The 26,327-nt window shown below is 37.1% G+C and overlaps 1 protein-coding gene across 10 annotated transcripts in view; it reads right to left on the reverse strand.

Annotated features, from left to right (window-relative positions):
- ST18 (ST18 C2H2C-type zinc finger transcription factor) overlaps positions 1–26,327 on the reverse strand; it is a 169,320-nt gene that overhangs the window by 22,731 nt on the left and 120,262 nt on the right. For all 10 annotated transcript variants that reach the window (XM_021555702.4, XM_021555709.4, XM_021555707.4 and 7 more), the window contains 7 exons: positions 22,463–23,257; positions 19,507–19,641; positions 17,688–17,778; positions 16,101–16,205; positions 14,801–15,006; positions 11,385–11,596; positions 2,819–3,064 (listed from right to left, as the gene is read on the reverse strand). In XM_021555702.4, coding sequence (XP_021411377.3) covers positions 2,819–3,064; positions 11,385–11,596; positions 14,801–15,006; positions 16,101–16,205; positions 17,688–17,778; positions 19,507–19,641; positions 22,463–23,257 — 1,790 coding nt within the window. The remainder of the gene's footprint in view (positions 1–2,818; positions 3,065–11,384; positions 11,597–14,800; positions 15,007–16,100; positions 16,206–17,687; positions 17,779–19,506; positions 19,642–22,462; positions 23,258–26,327) is intronic.

The following is a 26,327-nucleotide window of genomic DNA, read 5'->3' on the forward strand; positions in this document are numbered from 1 at the left end:
TGAGCTATTAAGATTTCTAATTTCTTTACACTAAAGCTATACACCCACATACATACAGAAACAACAACAATTTTATACAGTTTTTTTTTTTTTCCTAGAATATTTCCCAGGAGTAAGGGAGATATAGACATTTAAATAGGTGACTTCTTTAGTCACCTTTAATCATTTTCTTGGCTCCTTGAGGGATATCTGGTGTTATTCAAGCAACATAAAATCTTCATGTGTGTAGAAGCTGCAAAATCAAGACAGTGCAAAGGAAATGCAGGCACAGGAATACTGAAACTCTGCTTTTCTAGAACCTTATATCACTACATGTGGCCCAAAAGCGGTTGCATCTGTCCAAAGCACAGAAGGTTAGAAATAAAGAAAAAATACTTTTTGATCCTCTGCACCTAGCAGAGCATCATATCTTGTGTGCTTCTCCATCTATTTATCTTTAGAGGGAGAGCTAATCCTTTGGGAAAACACCTTTAACACTTCTCTCTTTCTGGTATGTTGGTTGATGGTTGTCATAGCTTTTCAAGCCCAACTGTATGTATAATTTTTCCTTTTCCATTTGAATGGATTTGTAGCTAAATGCTATTAAAATCTAAAGAATTTCAGACTAAAAGAAAAATCTGAACCAGCCCAATTGGTCCAAGCACTACTATTTCCTGCAAAGAGCATGTGTGTATTCATGCATGCACACTACTGAAAGAAAGCAAGCAATGATACTCCATTAATGTACAGATGGAAGTTTATATTGATTTCAGCAAAGACCAGAACATAATGGTAACATGAATAACAGATAATAGCATCTGGCACTTTTAACATTTTTAAGCCCTGAAATCTTTGGAGAACTGACAGTTGAACTAACTGACAGCTCTAGTTATTTCTCAGCGCTTTCCTTTTGGAGAGATTTTGAGTTTTTTCCAAATTCAGATTTTTTTTTTTAAGGGGGCATCTGGACAGGCTATTTTGCTGAGAGAGAGAGAGACAATATTTTCTGGAAATTACCACCAAAATTAAACAACTGTTGTGCATATGAACCAGATAACAATGAATTAGAAATAGATATAATCAGTCATTTTCTTTGCATAAGGATAACTGCCAGTCTTTGATTTTGAAAACAGAGCCTCTGGCCCTGTCATCACTGGATGTATCAAGGCTCCCTGGGACAGCAAAATCTCACAGCAGAGATCTGTGGCCAGATCCTCAATTAGGGACAAAATGTGCAGTGTCAAAGCACCAAGTGCAAGGGGCACCAGTGACTGAGTGCATTGGACCATTATGTCCTGTTGGGTAGTTTATTTTCCTCCAATTCCCTGTGCTGGAAAGGGACAGGGAAACATCCAGACATCCATCCTAGCCTTGTGAAAGTCAGGCATGGATTAGGGGGGATGTGGAGGTGCTCCTGTGCTGGCTCTTTTGCTGAGCTGTGAAGGCAGCAGGGAGGAGGAGTGACATGACAGGTCCCTTGCCAAGTCTGTGACACCTCTTGATCCCAGCAGCAAAGTCCTCTCAATGCTGGATGTGTGTGCTCATCATGCAGCATGAATGGGGAAGGGCCTGAGCCCTCAGCCTCCTGCTTCAGGTCAAACCCACTCCAAAACCCTGGGACTCAGATTGTTCTGTCACTGGTGAGATAAAGACCATCATTAGCCCCAAAGAGGAGACTGCAAAGTGTTCAAGACAACCCACCTCCAATTGCAAGCTTTTTCAGCGGACACACTGCAACCCTCTACCCAGTCATGATAGATTGTTTTCCTCATGCAATTGAATTATCTTTTAATTCCAGGTGGTTTTTGAATTGGATGCCTGGATCATCTAACATTAATTGTAAATAGCTTTACTCCATCTATGTCTTCTTGAAGTGTCATATTTGATATTTGAACAAAAGATAATTTCATATTATTATAATGATCAAATTCTATTATATATAAAACCAAACAAAGAGTAAGTAGTATAAAACCTTCAAACCAGGACATCTTTTAGTTTGTTTCTGAAAGCTGTAACATAGGCTTTTAAAGAGTTGGTGGTCCCTTCCTGATTTAAGAAAAATGAAAGCAGTCCATATCCTGAAAGTCAGGTTCAAGAGAAAAAATATTAAGTCAAACTTGCCAGCAAAGTAGAATAAGAAAGAAAGGCCATAGTAGACTATGCTGCTTTGTTTTCAAGACAGGGTAAACAGACATGAAAAACAGAAACAAAACCAAAATAAAGACATTTTGTGATTTGGATGTGACACTCCAGAAGATTGATCACATAAGTTGCAAGTTGGAGATCTAAGACTCTGTTAGAAATTTCTTGCAGTATGTAAAATAAAGTTTTCCAGTGAAAGAAGTTAAGGCAAGGTTTTAACTATGAGTTTAAATGCTTAGGTAGCAAGTTATCTAGAAGTCTAAAGAGTTTGTATGACAATTTTTTTTTTTTGTTTCAGCATGAGAGAACTGCCTTGGCTTGATTTTATTTGTTGGGGTTATTTTTGTTTTGTTTTTCCTTTTTTCTCTGATGATTGCTAGTCCATTTGGGTGTCTGTGTTACAGGACTGAGCCATTAGGAACAAAATTTAAAAAGCAGATTCTAATGATGGTAAGCTTTGTTTCCCTTACCTTAGAGTCTTACAGACACTAACAAGCAGGCTCTGAAACCAAGATTTTCCAAAGTGAGTAACAGGGTTTTTTTATATCCCATCCAAGAGACCATTAAAACCAGATCAATGTTCACAAGACTCTACTTGTGGAAACTGATTCCCTTTAAACTGTTCTAGTTGGTCCTAAAGACTATCATATGGTCTTTCATGCAAGGGAAAAAGTCACTCAGAAATTGAAAAAAATACCTCTTTTTCTTCTTCTTTCCTGCCATGAGTCTTGCTGTAGTTGATTGGTGTATCCCAGCCTTCCTGTTCACATAGTGCCTGGTAGAAGGCTGCATTTACAAGGATGCTACTTGCTTTGAAAGGAGAAGAGGAAGGAGTGGGAAGTGCTGTGCTGGAAGAAGTGAGAGGCATAACTTTGTCTTGGCTTCGATTCTTTTTCATGCTCAAATCCAGTGTGCCATTTTCATCCACTTCTATCTCAGCTCCCTGACATGCAACAGGAAATAGAGACATGTTTAGATATGGACATGGCAAGGCTGTAAAATAAGCATGTGGTGCTTTTAAAGGATAAATATAAATGCATGCTTTTATTTAAATTTATCTGAATCTAAACCCAGCTTTTCGATTTATGTCAGTTAATGTCCAACTCTTAGGCAGACTTAAGAGTAGCTTCAGTAATGGTATCCCTGCATCTCAGCTTAAACATAGTAAGTAGAATTTAAATAAGATGCCACTAAACCATAACTTATACACCCTAAATCTAGTTTTATTTAAAAAAAGTTTAGCTTTAAATCTTCTTGATCTTTTCACTCTTACAGAGAACTATGACCCCAATTCACAGTTAAAAGCATTAATGCATTGTTTAGGTCATCAACAGCATTATTATCACATATCCTCCCTTCCCCCCATACCCTGGAAACATTACAACATCTGCATCATGGTGGGGGAGAAGGAGGGGGAAAGAAATACATCTAAAAGGAGCACAGTAGGAGAAAATTTCACTGGGATTTTCTACATCACTTGAAATGACATACTACCTTTATCATCATTTGACTAGGCCACTAAGGCACAAATCTGCACTTGAGACCACTAGACTGAGAGAATACAGCAAGATTGTGAGGAAGTTCTCACTAATGGAGGTATTCTGCCTGAATTAGCAAACTGTTTCCTGGGGAGTACAGCAAAGAGCAGCCTCTAATAGCAGAGGTGTGTGCAGCTTGGGGACAGACCCAACCTCTATTTCCAGTCTGGGAGGTGCTCTCCTGCTCAAAAAAAGGGGCAAATGCTGCTTGGCTGTACAAGAACAAAGGAAGGAAATGTCACTGTTCTGCCTTATCCTGTTTGATCACAGGAAAAGAGGACAAACTCCTCTTCTTGAAATGGTAAAAAGCTGCTGAAAAGTGCAGTTTACTGATGTAAGCAACAACAAATTTGCCCTTATGCTTAATATGCTACACTGCCTATTAACATATTTTCTATATAGGGATGAATACAAGACTAGTCCTTGCTATTGCCAACATTTACTGATGGCAAGTGGGGGAAAAGATTAAATGTGCCTACTGGAGGACTACTCAGTACTCTAATTCAGTATGTTCCTGAATAAAGTGGAAAACATTCAAGGACTATGGAGATAAATAGCAATGTCAGAGATTTACACATAGAATGCTGTAATTAACACTGCTCATTGTCATCACTACTATTTTTAATTTGTGTCACCAGAAAGCTTGGATAACACTTGGGAATTTGGGGTAGATGTGTTCTGTGCTATGTAGCTGTAGGAGACAGCTGTATAAACCCAGATTTCCTACCTTGAGTAATATATTAGGTAACTCATAGTGTAAGTGAACCACCTAGATGTTGTGTTGTAAATAGAAAAGAGTCAGGTATGCCCAGGGGTAAGTTTAGACCTCTTCCTCAGAAAGACATTGGCAGGAGGAGCCCCTTTCTTTTTATGAACATTAAATATTGCTTGGGCATGGTGATTAGTTGACCATCCTAAAGATGGGGCAGTGAAACCTGTCCTTGCTTGAGGATCTTAAGAGTTGTGGTGAAACAGGGAGCTGCTCTCCTGTGCTGAAAGTGTGACATGGCCATGATGACTGGACTGAGGGTGCAAGCTTCCTTAATGCAACCTTGCCTTCTACCACTGCCAGTGCTGACTAATTCAAAGGTAAAATGTGATTGATTAAATCTTCTAAATCAGAAGGAAAATATTGGTGGTAGATGATAATTTAAGGCCCTACAGCTTCTCTTCACTCAGCCAGCATGGCTCCCTTTTGCATCCATGAGCTTGATGCAGATGCCCACCTAGACTGAAGCACCACTGAGCCATCTGCTTGTCCCTGGTTCAGAAACTCAGGCACCTCTTATGTTTGCTTCTCCCACATAGCCAAGTTCACATTTTCAATCATACAGCTTAAAGAGAGAGATGTTTTATTATATTTATGGGAAGTAAATACACTTCTAATATGTTCATACTAAGACGCTTTTGTTATATCTTTCTGCCCCTTTTTAGTAAATAGTTTAATCTCCTGTGATAGTTTTAAGCCCTGAATTTGACAGTGCAGCTTATCCTGGATAATAACTTAGTAACCACAACATCTTATGCCATCTGTATAATATCAAATACATTTTTATACCAGCATTAATAAACCTTAGTTACAAAAATCCAAGATATTAACTATATCACTGCCAAGCACACGCTCCAAGATCTGACAATAGAACTCTGCCATGATCGCCCCAGTGTTTTTTGGCTTCGTCGTTGATATGTAACTATAGCAATGAAACAGAGCTACAGTAATCAAGTTTAATGACCAATGTAAAGTAAAATGCTAAATATTGTAGTTGCTGACAATTTTTCATAATAAAAAAACTTGGGTTAAGTCTGCACAACCAACATTCACATAAAATTCCAGACCTCTGTGACAGATGGCTTAGGAAAGGAAGCCATGTGATTGGGCTGCAGTAGTTTTATAGTGCAAAACCCATAAATAGTGCAGATTCTCTCTACTGACAAAATATCAACTACTCAGAAGGCAACAGTAACAAGAAAGAAACAATCAAGGCTCCCTTCTTAATGCAACTTAACATAGAATAATATCAGAAAATTATTCTCTCGGAGAAGCAGATACCAATAGCCTCCAAAAGGAGCTCTTACTGATAAGCAGGACATTTACTAACATGGAAATTTAAAGGTTTCTCAACACTCGCCTGAAATTCATGTAGAAGTTGGGTTGTCCAACACATACCTAATTCCCATCAGGAAAGTCTGGGTAGTGTGTTTGTGAAGTAGTGTGCAGATGGGGTTTAAGAGAGCTCACAGATGCACACAACAATTAAATAAAGTCATGGGAAAAATATCCCCCTTTGCCCATTGCAGAACTGATTGCAGGTTTACAGCATGGATTTTTACTCAGAATGGTATAAAAGAGCTATTGCTTTGGTGCCTTCCTAGCAAACTCCAAATGGCACAGCAAAAAGAGGGAAGTCAGAGTTATTGCTCCAGTTTACATTCCTACTCTGATCCCACCCTCCTCTCAATATGTCTCCTTTGCTTGCTTTACCACATTTATTTTTACATCAATTTTTAAATGGAACTAAAAAGACAAAAATGGCAAATGGGAAGAGCAGTGTTCTGACATGCTGACAGAAAATGGCACTTACTATGCTTAGCTCAAGCTTGTAAAGGCTATGTTCTCTTCACTGAAGGCAAGATCTTATTACTGTTGACTCTAGTGCATGTGAGAACAGGCCTATATTTATCCATTTATCATTACATATTTAAAATACAGCTACTAAACAATGTAAACTGTTCTGATTATTCCTTAAAACTGTAAGCAAAACAAAGATGAAAATGTATCTTTTAACTTCCTAACTTATGTTTGTTTTATGCTGTGTAAATCTTTGCAGCCTGATTTTGATCTTACTCACATTTGTATTTACACTGGTGTAAACCAGGAAAATATCTACTGAAACAATGAAGAAAAATCAATGAGCATGACAGGATACACACAGTAATTAAATTCAGGTTATTTCTTACCTACTAACTCATAAGTGACAGTCCAATCCCCCTGCCTCACGTTTTACAAGCAGGGGGTAAAAGGATTCCAGAAAAAAAAATGAAAGAAAAATGATGGGAGCACATTTTCTTTATTCCAGTAGCTATTCAGTGAAATGATAAGGTACAAACAGTAATTTATTACCAAAAATGAAGACTAATATAAATATGTAAACCAAAACAAAAAAAAAAGGTCGGTATTCTCTCCAACTGCTTTGTACAATAAACTCTTTTTTTTTTTCAGCCTTACGACATAAATATTAGGGAATATTTTCTAGTACTTAATTAGGTCCTGTCCCTAGAACTGAATTACAACAGTCAGGACAATGAAGGAGGCTTGTTATTTTTGTCAAATTTCCCCTCCATTTTTTCGTATGCTTTTGGTCCATCTGATCACTCATAACATTTAATACTTTCAAGTGTGTATCCAGCAATGATTACAAGTTAAGCTTTATCTCAGCAGGATCAGAAAAAGTAAATTATTGTGCCTGCATGTGTCTTATTTCAAACCTGTGACATCAGGGACATTGTGTCATGACATAGAAGAGAATTCATATATTCTTTGGTTGGCATCAGCCACAGAATTTAATGCCAAACAAGTCCAAAGGAACAACATGATCAATGATTTTGCATTCCCCCAGCAGTTCAGTCTGGTTTGGAAAGCTCAAAAGAGCTCTTCAGTTCTGGTACTGGGAGTAAATGAGACTCGTAGCCTGTGTGTGTCTGAATATTCTTAATACAAGTCCATTCGAAAAGGCAAAATACTTTCTATTCCCAGCCAACAAAAACACATGCACCAGGTCCTCAATTCTTCACACCTAAATTTAAGCAATTGAGAGAACTTCTGCAGAAAATTAAAATATTAATTTGGGTCAAAATGAGAAAACTTGTAACAGCCCAACAACATCTGAGACAAAAATGGAGTCACAATTTAAGCCCAGAGAAGTTCACAAATTAAAAAAAGCTAGCCAAGAATGTACTTAGAGAGCAATATGCACAGCAGTATTACAGGATGGTACCTAGTGATACTCTTGGATGACTTTTCATCTTGTATTTAGGCTTTAAGGTATTTGGATTAAAGTACTGCCTGACAAACATGCTGAGTGCTAACTACAGTTTTTAAATAATTGATGCAATTTTCACCATCATCAGTATCCAAGAATGAAGAGATGACACAATTTTGTTCAAAAAAACTGGAATTTAAACATTTTTAGCAAATGTGATTTTATTTTTATATTTTTTGTTCTTGTTTTATTTAAAGGCATAGTGTGCATATGCCATTTTGTCTAAACAGGTGGGAAAACCACCAAAACAGTCAACAAAATGTTTGGCAAGCAGTAGTAATGAGGATACAGATAAACTATTGCTTGCAGCTACCTCACTGAGACATGTGTGGTGAGAGCTGTAAACAGGGGAGATCCCTGGAAGTTATGATGATGTGGATTCTTACACAGAGCTAGAAACTGCAGTCTAAGCCTCCTAGGGGAGCCCTTCTGCTGACTTCTATGGGAGCTGAATGAAGCTACATAAACTGCAAATCAAATACAACCAGGAGACTGGCTTGGGGTACTGGCTGCATGAGAATTGCCTGGTTGGGATTATATTCAGGGGAAAAGTTTACTGCAGTCCCAGGCTGAATAGCTCAGACAGTGCAACATTAATGTGCTATTAATTATTTTGAAAACTATATCATCAAGGTATCTGATGATCTTACTATTTTGTGTGCAACTGATACATAATTCATAGATAAGGTTTAAGATTCATTTTACTGCTCATTTCAGAATAAATGTATTATTTTAATATTTTATTTTTTTAATTATTATTTTTATACTTGGGATATTTGTCAGATCACCTTGAACATAAGGTCTCTTTGGAAGTTTTTCTCACCAGTGGTACTGTTAATGCAGAATGTGGCTTCTCTATCCCTGCTACGCTTCTCTTTTGTTGTCTTGGACTCTCCATTTTGAACTGATATGTAGAGAATAAGAAATACATATTTTAATATCCATTAAATTATTGAAATTTGGAACTATGTTATAAAATAAATTTACTTTTTTAATTTAAATGTTATCTCTATATATAGGAAAGTGTTGAATATTCAGGGTAGACCATCTGACTTTCTAGGAAAGGGACAATGCTTTGAGGGTCAAGAAATAAAATTTAAGAGGCAAAAAGAAAAAGAGAAACTTGGGAACACATTTGTGCTAAAAAGCATTTTGTTGTTTTCCCCACTTGTTTAAGCAAGGCAACATATGCATGCCTTGAGAAGATACAAGAAAATGCCACTTACTTGAAATGTTTGAACTTTAAGTTCTGCTTTTAAAACTTAGAAACACAATATTTTTACATCTCTGACAATTGTGTTACTGGCAAAATATTTCCATCAAGCCTGGGAAATCTTCTGCACTCTCACATACCCTTGTTCTCCCACCACAGAGCCTCCCATCTGTAAAGAACCAAGGACTGGATTGCTGTGAGACTGCCTGATGCTCAAACACCTTTATAAGTCAGGAGCGTTAATCTGCTAGAGTATGGACAATGCAAATCAGGTTTTCTTAGAAAAAGGAATAAAAGGAATTTCAAGGGGCAGGGCTGAGACCCTTGATACTGTGGGACTTTGAACACAGCCACTCCACACAGTTATTTTCAAATGTGCTGTTGAGTAGCAAAAGGAAATATTTAACTCTGTAGTTATGAATTGCATTATTAGAGTTCAAATATAGATAAATCTCAAGAGGGGTTTTTAATAATCTAAAAATTTGTAATATATTCTAACAATTAAACATTTACATTTGTGGCCACCACTAGCCACAACACAATTCAGAAACACTGATAAATAATATTTTATTGTTTCATATTTTAAAATTAGAAAGTGTCTTTACTGAGGAGAATCTGGCAACTTAATTCAGAAATTTTTGGTTTGAATCCTGTATGATCAAGGTAATAAATATCCAAAACCAAATAAAAATGTGTTTTGTGTACTTTTCGATACCAAATCTGTTTGGGGCTTACTTGTCTGTATTTTGGCCAGAAATTAATTCTGATTCTTCTGTCAGATGTTTTGTAGCAGTATGCCCTCCAGAAAGTCTGGCAAAAGTGGAGGCAGGCAGATAGCGAGGTAGGCAGGTGATTTTCTTTCAGGCTGGATTCCTGGCTGTTAAAAAGGAGTAGGCTATGTGCCCCAAGTGCCCCTCTGTATCATTATTGTTATGTTCACTTCCATTCAATCCTTCCCCATGATTTGGCAACTGTGAAGCAGGTACATAGGAGAAAATCTTTGGGTTATGCCTGGTCCCTTTACTGCTCTTCTCTGGCAACAAAGGTCTATTGCTGAGGTCAGCCAAAGGCTGCTGCAGCAATTTAATCCAACCATTGGCATCAGTTTCCATATCCCTACTAGAAGAAGTCTCTATCAAAGACTGATGGAAGAAGGTTTTTTGTAACAGATATCAAGGATAGATCTGTCATTAGGAGAGGTACTATGAGCAGTCTTTGGAACAGATAATGAGTTACAGGGAATGCATGTGGACACTCTAAAAAAGTTTACCCTGTGGCAGCTCCCAACGTTGATTTTAACATCCTAATCTTTACGCACAAGTAGAAATCAAAAGCAGCAAAGTAGGGGATACCACTCTGCAAAGGCACAAGGCTCAAAATACCTAACAAGGTGTTATGCTGGTGGCAAAATTAATGGTTCTGCTCAAAAAATAATAGCTAACCTCCTAGCAGTGGTGAATAAATCCTTAACCAAAATGTAGACCAACAGCTGTAGAAGACAGCAGAAGCACACCTGCTGTGCTGTGTTTTGACAAATGCACCTCTTTTCACTCCCCAATGACTTCTCCTTAAGTTCTTATAATGACTCCCTCTTATCTACAAAGAGCTTTCAAAAGTTTCATTGCAGTGGAACATGTGTCATTTTAATGTAAATAATAAACAACAATGCTCCCACACCACTGTCATCAGAAGAAAATCTTGCCTGTTTTCATGAGCATTATAATACTATGTAATGGCACAGAAAATAAGGCTCACAGCTCACACAGCACCATTTGTAAATCATAAAGATCTGTGAGGAATTGCAGAGCAGAAAACAAAACACGAAAGCCACACAAACATCTACAAAATTAGGCAGCTTTCCATTATGACAGACTTGCCCAAATTATCTTTCTCCAAACGCAGTGGGCCTGATTCTCCACTCTTGCCAGCAGAAAGGGGAATGTTACCAAAGTCAGTTGTTATTCCCCCCCTCTCCACCTTGCCAAACTGTTAGAGGCTCCAAACACAACAGACTCCATAGGTAGTTCTGTTCCATTGCTAGCAAAATATCTCCTTGATTAATCATATGATTTTTATATATTTGTTTAAGTCAGTCTCCAAAATGATCACTAATGGCAGGTTTCAGAGGGAGAAAAATTCCCTCTTAAAACAGATCTTACTCATTATCCACCACAGATTGTTGTTAGATTTCAAATAACCTTTTTCTTTTTTCCTCCCAGAAAACTCCCCCCTTGTAATTAGGGCTCAATTATGAAAAGAATTAGCAACATAATTCCTGCTATTTATTTAGTTTTATCAGAACTGGTCACTGCGTTACTGTTTTTTTTTTCTTTTTTTCCTCTGCCTCTCTTCAAAAGAGCATGCAAACAGAAGCCTCCTTTTGGGGGATTTAATGCAGTCACTAACATGAAAGACAGTTTATTCGCACAGTTCAGTAGCTAGCACACCCTCCAGGTTCTTGGACTACCCTACCTTGGCAGACAGACTCTGTGGTTTGTTGGAGAGGATCTCTGCTGCTTCCCTGCAGCGGGTGGAAAGGTTCAGGATAGCAGCAGCTGCTGCTATGTGGGTGTCTTCACTACATTGACCGTAGCTATAAGAGTTGGCATGGCAAGGGCTCTGTGTGTGGGCGCTAGCACTAGGCAGTCGATTAGAAAATTTCACTGGATTTGAAAAATGCTTTGCTGTTGAAGAGAGATTTGATTAGCAATTGCATGTATGAAATTTTTCCCGTTAAATAGTTTCGCTTCTCAGACTACAATTTCATACATAAAAAAAAATATTCAAAGATTACATTTAAAACAATCAATTTGCTATTGCCAGTAAGGGTTTACAGTACAAATGGCTTCAGAAACACAGTAATTTAATTTTTCCTTGAGAAATACACATCTGTCAACAAACCTTCTGAGATTTTTTACTCCTATTTTACTTATCCTTAACTCAAGCATTAAAAACAATGATGTCCAAGGAAAAACTGAGCAAGCATTAGTGTGGTATGCATCATTATTTCCCCACCCCAATGGAAAAATGCAATTGTAAATGCACTCTTATAAAGGCTTCCCCTTGGAGCTCTATTGTGCTAAAAAAATCAACAGTGACTTGTCCAGTCTTAGCTAAAACAACACTGCTTACTCTACTTAGATAAATAAGTCTGTTACTTAAATAGCTTTGTTTAGGTGACTAAGGAGAACAAAACCGGGCTCTTGAAAGAAGCAGAGAAATCAGATAAAAACATTACCTGTAAGGACACATTCAGCGCTAAGTATTTTGTGGAAATATTTAGAAATTTAAATCTATCCTTCAATCAATGAAAAAAAAAAATAATGAGCATACGTATGATCTTGGTTTACAGTCTTTTGTTGGCTATATTTGTAATAATACACAGTTTTATTAGGCACAGGGAGGTCAGCTGAAAATTAAGTACTAACAGGTGAACAGAAAAGCACTTTCACAAACAGAAGTGTGCAGTTCTATGTTTTCTTCTTCATCAGCAGTGTTTACTCTAAAACAGTTAGAGAGAACTCTGCTCTCTCTTTTGGATTTTGGAGCTTGGATAGCATAAACTGTTGCAGGGAGAACACAGCACCATGATTTCTACTCTAAAGAAGCAATAATCACATCTTTTGTCTGCAGCCCTCACAGTGTCCTACAAAGATAAACTAAGCAAAATCCAATTTCTCAGCCTACACCCAGATACATCAAGAACATTTCTGCATATGGCCATCTGCTCGTTCCCTAAAGATCTGAGCCCCAAGGCTCTGGATCCCTTTAGATGTAGAGCTTTGGCTGAGTGCTTTCTAATGCTAAGAGCTACACAAGACATAGGAGGACTCATCTTCCCTCAAACTTGGGATGCTCTGAAAGAAATGCTAGTTTATCTGCTTTGACTGTAGCTGAATGCTATATTCCATTTCTCTAAGCACTAGAGGCATCTCAGTAGAGCAATACATGAAAGCCTCATGATTCAGTCCTCTCTTTCTCTAGTGAAAATTAAAAAGGATTTATCTACCCTGCTGCAAGCACAGCACTGTAACACAAACAAGACAGTCTACATTTTTAACAGTTACTACAATGAAATTTAAATTGTGTTTAAAGACCAGAAAGTGCATTTTTCATTACCTATCCTAAAAGGAAAAAAAAAAACCAAGCAGCCAACAGACCAACAAAAAAAACACCCAAGGCTATTACGGGTGTATGTTTTGTTAAAAAAAAAAAAAGTTTACAAGTGCAGAATCCACAGAGGGCTAATGATGGGCTTTTGTCTGGCTACATATTTACATAAAACTCTGAACCCATCACTACATCATCAGCTTCTTATTGCCAACTTCTGTATACCTGAAGAGTTAAATCACTCACCCGCTCTTCTACTTTCACCTTTCCATTAAAATAATAGCTGCATATTGCAATCTTTGCAAGAACAACAGGCTGTAAACTTCAGCTCTGATATACTTCATATATAAATTGCATATGTATGCATTTGCATCTGTATAAAAACATTTCAGTCATTTTTTTCCTTGAAATGAACCTGTGAAATAGACATACATCTATGCAAAGAGACAGCTAATAGGGAATATTCAATTTTGCAAACAAAATTGGAAAATCTGCCACCCAAGAAGCTGGCAATGCATATATTTGCTTTCATTTAAGCAAGCCTATTTTCCAGGTCAGATAAATATCTACTTTTCATTTGCAATTTTAAATAGAGTATTTGTATATATTCACACAAAAACCTACAAACATATATGTGTGTTTTTGTGTACTCAGACATGTACACAAATAAATATAAAAATATACAAAATTTTATAAATATATAAAACATTTATAACATAGTATTAGATGCATATTCTATTATAATTATCTTATATATGAATTTATTCATTAACAAATTTTTTTGCTTTTCTGTTCACCTTACTCTAAATGCTCTTCTTTGGGACAAAGACAAAATTGGGACAAAATTTGTTTTCCTATTTTATTTTCTTTTTTATAATTAGCAAAAGAAAACTCAATTAAAAATTAATTTAAAAATTAAATTTTTAATTTAAAATTTTTTCACATTGTTCTGGATCTATTTTTTTCTGAACCCAGTCTTGGTAGAATGAAACTTTTCCATTTCCCTCATAGGAACAGAATTAATAGTTTATTTAAACTAAAGAATATTTTACAATGGTCAATTCCAAGGCAGAACCTTGCCAATGTTTCTCATGCAGATTCTGAAGAGCATCTGCAATAAACTCTCAGTGTTTGCACTGTGGTATCTCATTTGTACAGAGTAGTACCTCAGCAGATCTGTAAATGATGGAAGAGGAATCTTGATAACAATTTGTTGCATTGGATATGACTGCATTTCATATATGATTTAGTACAGAAATATGAGGTACCAAACTAAATTCAGCCCAGGCCTGGAATTAATGTAGCTGGGACACATGCTCATCTAGGAGGAATAATACCTGTATAGATTCACCTAAATTGTACCTGAACTGTATCTTTGGAACCTAACTTGGATTTCTGTGTGCAACAGTTCATTACACTTTGTGCAGACATATTCCATGGGACTTGTCATCTCTCCCATAAAGATACCACCATTGAATCAAGGAAGATGGCAATAGGTAAAACATAAAGAATTCCTTTTTACTCCTCTTTTCCACTGATAACTGCTTTTAAAAGAAGCATCAAAAAAGTAAACTTTGTAGTGATGATATTTAGTGTTTCATAATTCTATATTTTGCAAATTAGTGATTCTATTTAACATTTTTGACACAAGTGATTAAAGATGGTTTCTACAGACCTTTTTAGAATTTTAGAAGTTTGAAAGCAGAACAAGCAAAAAGGAAAAAGAAATCATTGACATTTTGCCCCTTTTTCAAGAGAAAATTTAATTTCAAGCTTACATTCAAGAAACTGAGGTGTTTTTCGACCTTGTGACACAGGTGCTGTTGTGCGTTTGCCAAAGACTTGTGCATCAAAACTGGCATAATCAAATGGGACTTTCCCAAACTTCTCCTGTTCTTTCCCCAGGGTGCCTCTGGAGGAAGTGACTGGCTGTGAAGTTCTGTAACTGAACTGAGATAGCTCCGGCTGCTTTGCTAAATTTGTCCTGCAGAGAAGAGGAAAAGAATGAAGAAGAAAGACAAGAATGTCTTTAAATAGCCTTGTGCTGAAAAATAGGATATGGTTGCATCTCATAATCCAAAAATGTGCTATTATCACATGCAAAACTTACTGGTGGGTGTATACAAGAAATAAACAATATAAACATGGCGGCTGACTAGTAGTCAAAAAGTACCTTGACTACTTCACAAACTAAAAGATTAAGACATTAAAAAATGCAGTATTCAATAATAGCAGTTTGAGCTCCTTGCAAGGAAGTTACTAACTTACTGCTAGATTGGCACTTCCTTTAGTTCTAAAAATTTGTCTGGATTTTTTTCTAGCTTTTAGATATTTTTTGATCAGCATTGTTCTCACTTTACAGTGAATGAGTACGGTATAAATATAAGATGATCTGAAATAATTGCTTGTGCTGTTTGGGAGGAACAAATGATTTATGGTGTGTTATTCCATTTAGTTAATGTTCAGTAACTACTTGTCTTTAGCAATTTCCTTAGGACTTTTCATATGTAGAGTTAAGGCACGTGCAGTTGGCAGACACATGGACATAATATTCTGTAATGGCTCTGAAGGAACCATTAGAGCTGATCATGTCAATAATCCACAAATTAAAGTGTCCCCAAATAGACCTGAATATAATAGGTTGTAATGGTCATGGTGCCAATGATGTGCAAATTATGTGTGTCTGTAGGGTCCTTATAACTCTGACAAAATACCATTGCACTAAAAAGTGTTTCTCCTTTTTGATGTCATTGTATAAAATAAAAATTAAAGTATTTAACCAATCAACTAAGAATAAAGAAATTCTATTAATTGTTCTGATCAGGTTACTTGTTTGGAAGTAAGATTTAATAGGATATGTTTGATTGCTTATCCAAAGATACGCCTCTTGTCTTTAATGTCAGCCATGTACACAAGAACCTACAGATCAGATAGTTTTGTAGAGGTTCATCTTGGAAAACTGGGTTACCACTGAAGCCAAAATCTGAAGTGGGTGAGAGATCTGAGGACCAGTCAACAGAGTTTATACATAAATAAGAGTTTGTCTGTTTCGAGAAACTGGTTTGTGAGGGCTCCTACCTGTGAGTCTGATCATGGCACTGCCCAGCTTTTGGAGACTCGAGCTGGTTCTTTTCCTGGGACATTGCCAGCTTTTCAGCTGCAGCAATTGGACAACCAGAAAGGCTGTTGAAAAGCAAAGGTGAAGAACAGAAACAACAAGGAAAAAACATTGAAATTAATTATTGTGCAAAGGAGATGCATGCTGTTTTTCTGTGGAAAAAGTGACTTTGATGGTCTGTGCATTTAAGGGAATTGCTGCTGCTATAGCCCAGATTCATCTGTTTTTCTATCCTTAATGCAAAACTGTGAAATCTGTGTATTTTAGGTGATATATCTGGAAACTGAATCATGTAGGAGTTTTCCACAGTTCAGCTTTGATGTTTTGTGTCTGGCAAGTCACTAGTAAATTTTTTGACAAATGACATTTACTTTATCAGCTAAACCATGCATATAAGCCTCCTGCTGATTAAAAGGAAAGTGAATTTGGGAAAAAAAAACAGGGATATATGAGAGACTGTTACCAAAGAACACATTTTATCATTTCGAGTTGTGCTAGCTTATATTTTCCTGTTTGTTTTATTAGATTAGAACATGTTTTCTTATCCTATTCATGGGATGCTCATGATACAGCTGATGTGCTGCAACAATGACTAGGGATTTAAAACAGGAAAAACAGAGGCAAAATATTTGCTTGTGCCTTATATATTCTTGTGGACAAGCTTTTCACATGTCTGATAAAGACTGACTTACTAATTTTAGTATTAAAAGAGTATGATAAACCTTAATTTTGGTGCAGTAACTAATCAATCAAAAAACAAGAAACACCAAAATCTCACAGAAATTCAGATCAACAAAGAGAGTTGGTTTTGAAATTCTTATATCCCAAGTTTGATTGAGATTATATTTTCCCAGATGCAATATGATGGAATATACTGCTTCCAGCAGAAAGCAGTAGTGAGAAGAGCTGTGCTGCCAGCAATGGCTTGCTGGAGACAGAGAGTGGCTCTCTGCTTCACCCGCAGTCCAGCCATGATTCCCCAGTTGCCTGTTTGGAAGTCTTTTCTCAATTTTGCTTTCTCCCTGCAGGCAGCATGTTAAACAGACAGGAGAGTTCCAGGCAGGAAGATGGTATTCCTGAGGGTAATAAGTAGTACTTTTAAATTTTAAAATAGTTCACTTAAAATTTTCTGTTTTGCTAAAAGGGAATGTATCCTGATTGGGAGTTCCTGTCAATGGCTAGCAAGTAGTGGTGCAAAATAAATGGGTTTTGCTTTCCAATGGGTTTTCCATTTGTAGGATTAATAATGTATTTTTTCACCCCTTCCCTTTGTACATTATGATTTTTCAATGTGAGGACTGTGATGAAATTGTAGCTTTAAATCTCATCTATAAAAATACTAGTGGAATTTGCCATCCTCTGTGCTGCAGACATTTTTTATGTAATGGAATTAGACACAATTATTTGGTTATAAATAATACAGGCTGCCCTTGCAGTTCATAGACACTCTTCAGTGTAGTACATAACATCTAATTCCAAGATGTGCCTATCAATTTACTCCCAAGTACATGTTAGGTTTTAAGTGGACAGGAATTTTTCTGCTCTACCTTCGGTGTGTGTTGCGATTGCTGTTGACATGTCCTCTTCCAGTGCATCCTGGGGTGGGGCACTTTAAAACATTTTCATGCATGGCCAGAACTAAACAGAAATTTAAAAAAAAAAAAAAAAAAAAAAGTTGATAATAAAGTGCATCAATTAAAAACACATATCTTTAAAAAATGAACATATCCTCTTTGAACTCAGATTCTCAGTTCTTTCACATTTTATCACAAAAGAATAGGGGAGGCAAAGGACCTACAACACAGTGACCATGGTGCCTCCAGCATAAACCAGTTTATTTCTATATTACTGTGGTGTGGCTTCACATATGCACAAAATTCTTTATACAGACTTTGAAGGAACATAAGTGGAAATCAGTAAAGATGTTAAATCATGAAGCCCTTTATACAGCACTAACACTGGAAAGGGCAGGTGATAGAGGAGGCCTGGGCCATACAGTCCATGTTCCATGGAACTGCAGTCCTTCTCTGTCCCAGGGAATGAAAGCTCTCAAGTACAGGAAGGCTGTTTATACATTCTATCTGATATTTTGAGCATATCTTTTGAGCGTTACACCATCTGAGCTGTGATGAAACTGCCTTGGACCAATCAGTAATAGTTCAAAGCATCAGCTTACAATCTTAATAGCAATTACAACCTCTTGCCTGTATGTTTCTTATGCCCTTGAATGTGGATTACCTTCACTGAAACTGACAAATATTTCCCTGTTAAACATTATAGATCTTTGGGGCACAGTGTTTCACAAAAGCTGACTGTTCATTCCATGGGTTTGTTCTGCTAGGAACAAAATTCTAACTTTTTTTTTTTTTTTTTTTCCCATCAGGACAGAGTACATCTAATTGGAAGTGTGATAATTAAAAAGGAGTTGTTAATTTTAAGGTTTTAGGAAGTTAATGTTGCTAAGGACTTCCAAAGGCAGTCTGCTTAATTCAGCAGATGTTTCCATGAGTACAGTTTAGTACCAGATTTAAAAGAGGGGAGAACTACAGCTAGGAAGAGGATTTTGGTAAAGTGCAAATATCCTTTTAATTTGTTGTTATGCATACCACCACAAATAATAATCTGACTAACTAGGTTATTTAAGCAGATAGTTTCACATTAAGTTTTGGCTTATTATGCAGTATTTCACTGCATCATGTTGCAGGATTACACGCGCGCACACACACACACACACACACACACACACACATGCGCGAGCCAATGTAATCAGAGCAGCACAGTTAGAAATAAGCAGGGAAATTCAGGATAGACTGGGCATTAAAGGGTTAGTGTGATACTGTCACAAGACAGGGACCTGCTGTGGACCAGCGCTGGGATCTACTGATGGAAATAACCTTTTTGAGCTCAGCAGTAAGGGGGATGCTAAAAACATCTCTGCATAAGCATGCCCAGGCCTCTCATCTGTTGGCAACGAGAACCAGCAGCCTGCATGTGTGACTGCGGCAAATGAGGCCTCAGCTCCAGAACAAGCAGGGGATGTCTGTGCCTTAGCAAGGGTGTGAGCGAGCAACTTCCTGAAGATTCATGGGACTACAGCATGCAGGTCTGCTGGCAGCGTGGCAATAGTTTCCCTGACCTTGTTCTTCCTAAGGAGCCTGCTGTTTGTAAAGATGTTGCTGAGGAGCACTTGAGCTACACAAGTGTGGGAAGCAGGACTGTGACTATGAGCAAAAGGTGTGATGGCTTCTTTCCCAGTCACATCCTGCTATCTCATCAAGAAAAAAGAGGATTCTTCTCCAGTATAAGCACACACAATACTGAAACAGATCCAGTTGTTATTCTGGGCTGCAGGGTGATGATACTCACTTTCTAGTGGCACTCTAACTTTATGTGGACAGCCTGAGAGACTGCGGTGGTGAGGGTACAGCCCAGTCACGTGCCCTGTTCCATCACATCCTGGGATGGGGCATTTGGTTTCTCTCTTTTCAGGCCTGGGTGAATCTGCAGAGAAATCAGATAAAGATTTTGTTTGGGTTTAGCCCCTGTCTGTGCTCAGCTGAGTGATCTTAGCAGTATGATATTCTCTATTTTATATTTCAGATTTAATTCCTGTCCAAAGTTTTAACAGGGATGTATGCAACTGGCATACCACTTCAGGTTTTCACACTGTGTCCTTTAAACAATGATTTCCCTATCCCAGTATGCCATTTATGTGCTAAATTATATAGTTTTAGGATTGCAGTGCCATTTATTCCATTCAGAGCCTCAAACAGGACAGAAGCCACAATCCAGTAAGCCAGAAAACTGGCAGCATGAGCCAACAGCAAGATCTATAAAGGAATAAATAAAAAAAAAGGCAAAACAATCTTTTGCTCTGTTAATGTCAGACTCCAGGAAGCTGGGACAACCAAATAAAAGCTGAGGTGTGAAACAAACAAACAAACAAACAAAAAGCATTTCAACCAGAAGCCATTCCTTAAATATCACAGATCTCTAGGCTGTAGGTTCTTTGTTAGGAAACTGAATACATGCCACTTTACATTTGAGAGGCAAGGCAAGCAGCTCCCTCTGGTACACATGGCAATGCTGCTTTGTGGAGCAGCCCACAAAGACACTGAAAGCATGGAGCAGCCGATACCCTTTCAAAGGCGAGGTCTCAGCCCAGCCCCACTGCTACCAGTCTGTAACAGCCTCCCAATTCCTGTTTCAAGCACCTAGAATTGTGCAAGAAGCAGTGGTCAGAAAACCTTTATTTGATTTCCAATGCAGGATCAAAAGTCTGGGCGAGAAAGGAATGATTTCTGGTCCAGAAATTCTCTTGTGAGAAATCTGGAGGAAGTGGCCGCATAAATTGCTGAGGATGGTTTTAGCTCCATCTGTGATTGGCTGCCAACAGCATTTGGTGCTGGGGGAGAAAACAGCTGCAGCCAGCACAGGGAGCTGCCTCCTTCAAGCTCATTTTTTTCTGGACTATGAGGTAGGATGAGCTTAGGGACAGAATCATCAGGGACAGATGAGGGTTAAACTTCCTGGCAAGTTTTTAGATAAAAAAAATAAAAAAATAAATAAATAGAGAGGAAAGCAAATAGCATCATCAGGAGACCACATGCTTTTTAGAATCACTGCAAATGGAAAGTGCTGCAATAGTGAACGGAAAATAAAGAGGGACCCAGAAATATGATTTAGTGTTTCCTCCGGTAATTGAATAGGTTTATCATGAATAGATTTTTTTCTGATCTAGCATCCAAGAGTGAAAATTAAGAGCTGATGGATTTTATGGCAGATTTTTTAGAAATAAAACCCAGTTAATTAAATAAAGTGGCAAAATTATGTGCCCGATAGAACATTGACTACAATCACGGTGTTTATACAACCCGAACAAAGCCTGGTATGTTTTTCCATGGGAATTACCTCTGAACTCACCTGGAAACCACAGCTAATTATAATATGAGGTAAATCTGGAAGGGATAGACTCTGCCATTTTTACATCACTGCTCTTTCCTATGTGTGCTGTGAGAAAGTCACATTGACACCAATGTGAGCCTGATAAATACAGCTGCTCTAAGGGTAGGAAAAGATATCTATAATGTTCCTGCATATGCCAAAGTCATCTGAGCAAATAAAGGTTCACATAGTTTAATAAAAAGGTAGATTAATACCATGCATGCACATCTTAAGACATACTAATGAAAACACTGCTCAAAACACAAAAATGAGATGTCTGCATTTCTTCCCCAATACTGCAGGAAATATTTTATAGTTGCAGCTCTTAAAAATGCCTGTCAGACCTCTTTCACACTAAATGCTTTAGATAAGTAAATTACTATAATATTTGCAATGTCCACAGGGACTACTCTAAAGTTACATTAGAAATACTAAAGTAAATCATTTATCAAAAGCAGAAATAGCATCAGTGCTACGGTGACCTCTGGATGTTTGCAAGGCCAAAAGGAAAAGTCAAAGGACAGATGAATGTATTGTTACTTACTACAGAAGGGAGTGTATGTGCTTATAAAATGATATTTCTTGATGTTCTGTAATTATCCTCAATTGAGGAGTTTCATACAAGGCAGCCCAGTTTATAAATCAAACCCAAATCTTTTAAGTCTCCACTTCTGGAAGCCTGATTAAGTGATGAAAATTCAGTGATGTTCCTATGGGCTTTTAGGATATCACAAACCTTCAGAAACAATAAAGATTTTGGAATTTACTGGTGTTTCTGCTGGTGGTGAATGAGGGAGAAGAGCATAGATTGTGCTTTCCTGGCTCAGAAGTGCTGGATATGGAAAAATGTAACATTGATTGATGTAATAATGAATTATACTAATATACTAATACTATACTTATACTTGACTATACTATACTATACTTGATACTAATGAAGTAGACTGAACTCAGAGAACACATGGCTTAGGAATTAGGTATTATCTCTGGGAGAGGCAAATTTTTCACCCTAAACTTGTCCTTGAGTACTGTTTTAATGCCTTGCCTCTTGGCTGCTGAAACTTTGGAGGTTTGTATTAGCACCTTACAGAGGAGGAAGCAGAGGAGGAGGAAAAGGAGGAGAAGGAATGTCAGTGCCAGCTACACAGGCCTTTTAGTACCCATTACTGATGATTTCACATAGCAGTTTGGCAAGAAGCCAAGTAGCTAGCGTTTAACCTGGTTAGACGTGAGGCACTAGTGTGAAGGTACATAATTAACAAAATTACCAGCTAAATTCCAGATTCTTTACTGTTGCTATAAAACCCAGCTCAGAATACTCTATTAGTCACGGGACAAATGCTTAAGCCAGCAAGAAGAGCCAAAAATACTTCCTTACGTTTGCTGCTAAATATCTGTCTCCCACCAATGTCAATAACTTTGGTTTGTCTCCTTTCCCCTGCTAGATGCTCCAGAAGAAACCTATCCAGTTCCTTGTAGGTGCTGTGAAACACATGCCCTTGCTCTGCCTGCAGAGCGATTGCTTGCTCCAGCAAACTCAAGTTCCCTTTTGTTTTGTCCAGCTCAACTGACACGTCTGTGGTTTCTGACAGGCACTCATTGTCGTCTTCTTCGCTTTCAGGGAAGATATTCTGAATTCTTTTCTCAAAAGGATCAGAGTGAGGCTCCTGGGGTGCTCTTAGCTCTGTTTCTGAGTTGCAGAGTGATTCACAAGGACCATATTCAACCTCTTCCTGCTTAATTTCTGGGACTTCCAGGATGCTGGGTTGATTACACTCTACAATATATTTTGGAGTTACATGGGGCTTTACACTAGTTTCTTCTGAGAAATTTGAAGAGCTATCCCACTCATTGTCCATATTTTCAGAGTTACTTTCATTTTCCTCAGATGAACAGTATTTTGAGTCAGAGATAGCAGTCTTTTCCTTTCCTTCAGCTGAGCTAATCAGGTAACATTCATCAGTGTCATCACTTTCTGTTTTTAATGATTGAATGCCACTATCATTTAGATTTTCTGACACTGCTTGACTGGGTGCATCTTTTACTATTTTTCCCATGTTCATCAAAGATTTGGCCATGGCATCTTGATAGCTGGTGTAGCTGTCTTTTCTTTGACTGGAATTTTCTTGTCCACCTAAATGAGGGGCTTCAGATGATTTTGTAGTACTGTCCTCTGTATGAGAAAAATAGGTAAGAGAAATATGTAAGAATAACTATTTTTTGTATCTTGTAGAAGTGACGTGAAGATATTGACTTATCAATTGCTGTTTCATTACTCAGAAAGGTACTCTGAAATGATTGAATTCACACCCAGGATCTGTTTGAAATGACTACTTGTAGCATGATGAAAAACCCTTCTAAAATTATATATACTTTATGTTATATTTCCAGCACTATATGAGAAAAAATTATATCCCCATTTCTCACTGATGGTGAAAACATGTATTTTCTTAGAACACATGCACATGCAAATGCACTCATATACATGTATGTAAATATAATGTTCAATACATTGATATTACATATATACATATAAACTATATAACATGCATGCATATATAAATAAGCACACAAACACATTTTAAAATTCCTCTGAACTATTTCACTTTTATTTCATTTAAGAATCCCAAATATTTTCTCAAAATAAACCTGAATTACTTTCCCTGTCACCCCGGATCCCATGAGAGACCTTGATGGAAAAATCTTCAATACTTCACAAAGGGCAAGCTCCTGGTCACCACTGAAACTGCCACACTAAGTGATAGATCAGGTCATGCACAGGCAAACAGAAGTGGTTGTTATGTACAGACTCATAAAGGACTTGTTAAAGACACCACTGAAATGCATCCTGTCTTTATAAACATCTTTCTTCAGAAGAAAAGCGGCAGCCAGCAGGTAATAAAGGCTGCATGTAGGAGAGGCTGTCAGTGTGGAAGACAATATGCCTTTTGTATCTCATTTAATTTTTTATAAACATTTCCTCTGACAAGGACACTCAAAAATACATCTCCATCATCTTCCTTTCTGGTAATTATCTCTCTAAAATCAACACTGGTTTTGCCAGGATCAAGTAAATATTGCCATAGTAACTAAAAGCATTTTTGGATGAAGGGAAGAATTTAGTCACAACACTAGCCCCTTCAATAATGCTGATTATAGGGTACATTCTTTTGTTGGGATCTATTCAACATAAACTGAAAAATTTAACATTTTACTTCCTAGAAAGGAGGATTAATAAACAAGCACAGACTGTTTCATAAGATGTGTCTGTCCTTTCCTGAATCAGAAGAACTCCAGGTTTAAATAATAAATTAAGCATAGCCTAAAATGCAAATGAAGTTTCTCTCAATAACACTGTGAGCTATTAAGAGAAAGTGTAAAGGGTTATGATAATTTTAAAGTATTATGAACTACAGAAAACAAATAAAAAGCATTTTCAGTGAATATGTCCAATTCATTGAACTATTCTCTCAATCCACTTAACTACCCACATGTGTACAATAATGATTTATAGACATTATACCTAATTATGCATATTTGGGCTGTGTTAGAGTGCCTAACAAAAGCTCTAGAAAGCAACAATTACCTCTGTTGCTTAGCTACATAGTTTAAAATATTCCTATTAAGTGCAGATTATTGTGGAGGGGAAAAGGGGGACAAAAATGCACATGTGCACCACAATGCATTTCACTTTACTGCTGCCAAACTGTTAGCATTTTGGGTCATTTCCAGTTTACATAATTGTTTGGTTCAACTGTTTGTTATATGTTAAAAGAAAATATTGATTAATTCTTATTCTTCTTCAGAAAATTGGACTCATGCAGGGAGAGGTGGCCTTGTGAACTGTGCGCATAAAGTTGTATTTAAAGAAGTGTCTGTAAACCTCCATGTAACTTTTTAGCAGCTGGTCTAGTACCACACAAATTGCAGTATTCTGAACAAAGTGTGCCATCTTTTCACATCTCAGCAAGTAAGAATGATGATTTGGCTCTATAACTAACTTTAGTCAAATGGGTTTCCATTATTTGCTCTTCTGCCATTTGGAAAATAACAGAATCCTATCAGTGGGTAATTTCAAAAAGTAACAAGATCTGTCTTAAAAGAAAACTCCTGCCCATCAGAATAAAACAAACAAAAAAATTCAATGGTAAAAGCTTTGTTCAATTATTTTTATGCGTGAAAGATAAAAAATAATATAAGTTCACAATAAAAAAAATTTGTTCATTAAATAATCAGTAATTTTTAAAGCAATCTTTTAAAATTTGTTGTTGAACCAGTCTTAATAGTTCAGCTGTCCCAGCTTTGCTTTTCACATCGACAGGCTGTAAATTTACTTTTAAAATAATCAAAACTCAGCTTAGTTTACAGTTGCCTCAATCCATGATCAGAATCATGATCAACTAACAGAATCATGAGTTCATAATAAAGTGAGCAATATTACACCAAGAAATCCCAAGTACCTACATGCCCAGACCAAATTTATGCTTTCACTGAAATTTGTTTTGTAGCTGGTAAAATTTATGCAAAAGATGTAGGTTGTATAATCACTGAACAAGCAGGGTGGAATATATCATGTTGGTATCAAATAAATATTTTCAAAATCAAATGGGATTTTTTGTTTTGACTGAAGGGCATAGTTTCCCTATTTTTCAATCAATGGATTTGGCCCAACACTTGCCCTTTTTTTAAAAAGGGAACCTAAAAATGTTAAATAACTTAGGTTTGTGCCAGAGTCTACCTTTAAACCCATCATAGCAATTTTCCTTCATTGAGTTCTTCAAGATGTGCAGAGAACAGAAAAAGGGGAAGAAAAAATATGTTACTGAGTGCAACTCTGGATGGTCAGGAACCAGACTGAATCAACACAAAAAAATCAGCTAAAATCAAAATATCTAAAAAAAAAAAAAAAAAAAAAAAAAAAGCAAAACAAGCAATATCAAAACCCCAAGATAAGAACCATACAGGAACTTTTATTCCAAGATTCCCTTCTGGTGTTCAGAGCCAGAAACATTCCCTGCAGCCTGAACAGCCACTGAGAGGTATGGGATTTTTTCCTTGATTAATTTTTCTTAAAAATATCACCCAAAAGACAGAGACATTGTGTATCACCTTGCTCATTAATGTTCTGTTTGAAGATGGAGCTACCTTCTAGGCTTTCACAGAAATGGGCTGCAGACCTTTGGAAAAATCTCCTTCTAGAACATTTACAAGTGACAGACGACTGAAAACTTTGCTGTTTTAGA

This window comes from Lonchura striata, chromosome 2 (assembly GCF_050655825.1).
Source record: "Lonchura striata isolate lonStrDom1 chromosome 2, ASM5065582v1, whole genome shotgun sequence".
NCBI lineage: Eukaryota > Metazoa > Chordata > Aves > Passeriformes > Estrildidae > Lonchura > Lonchura striata.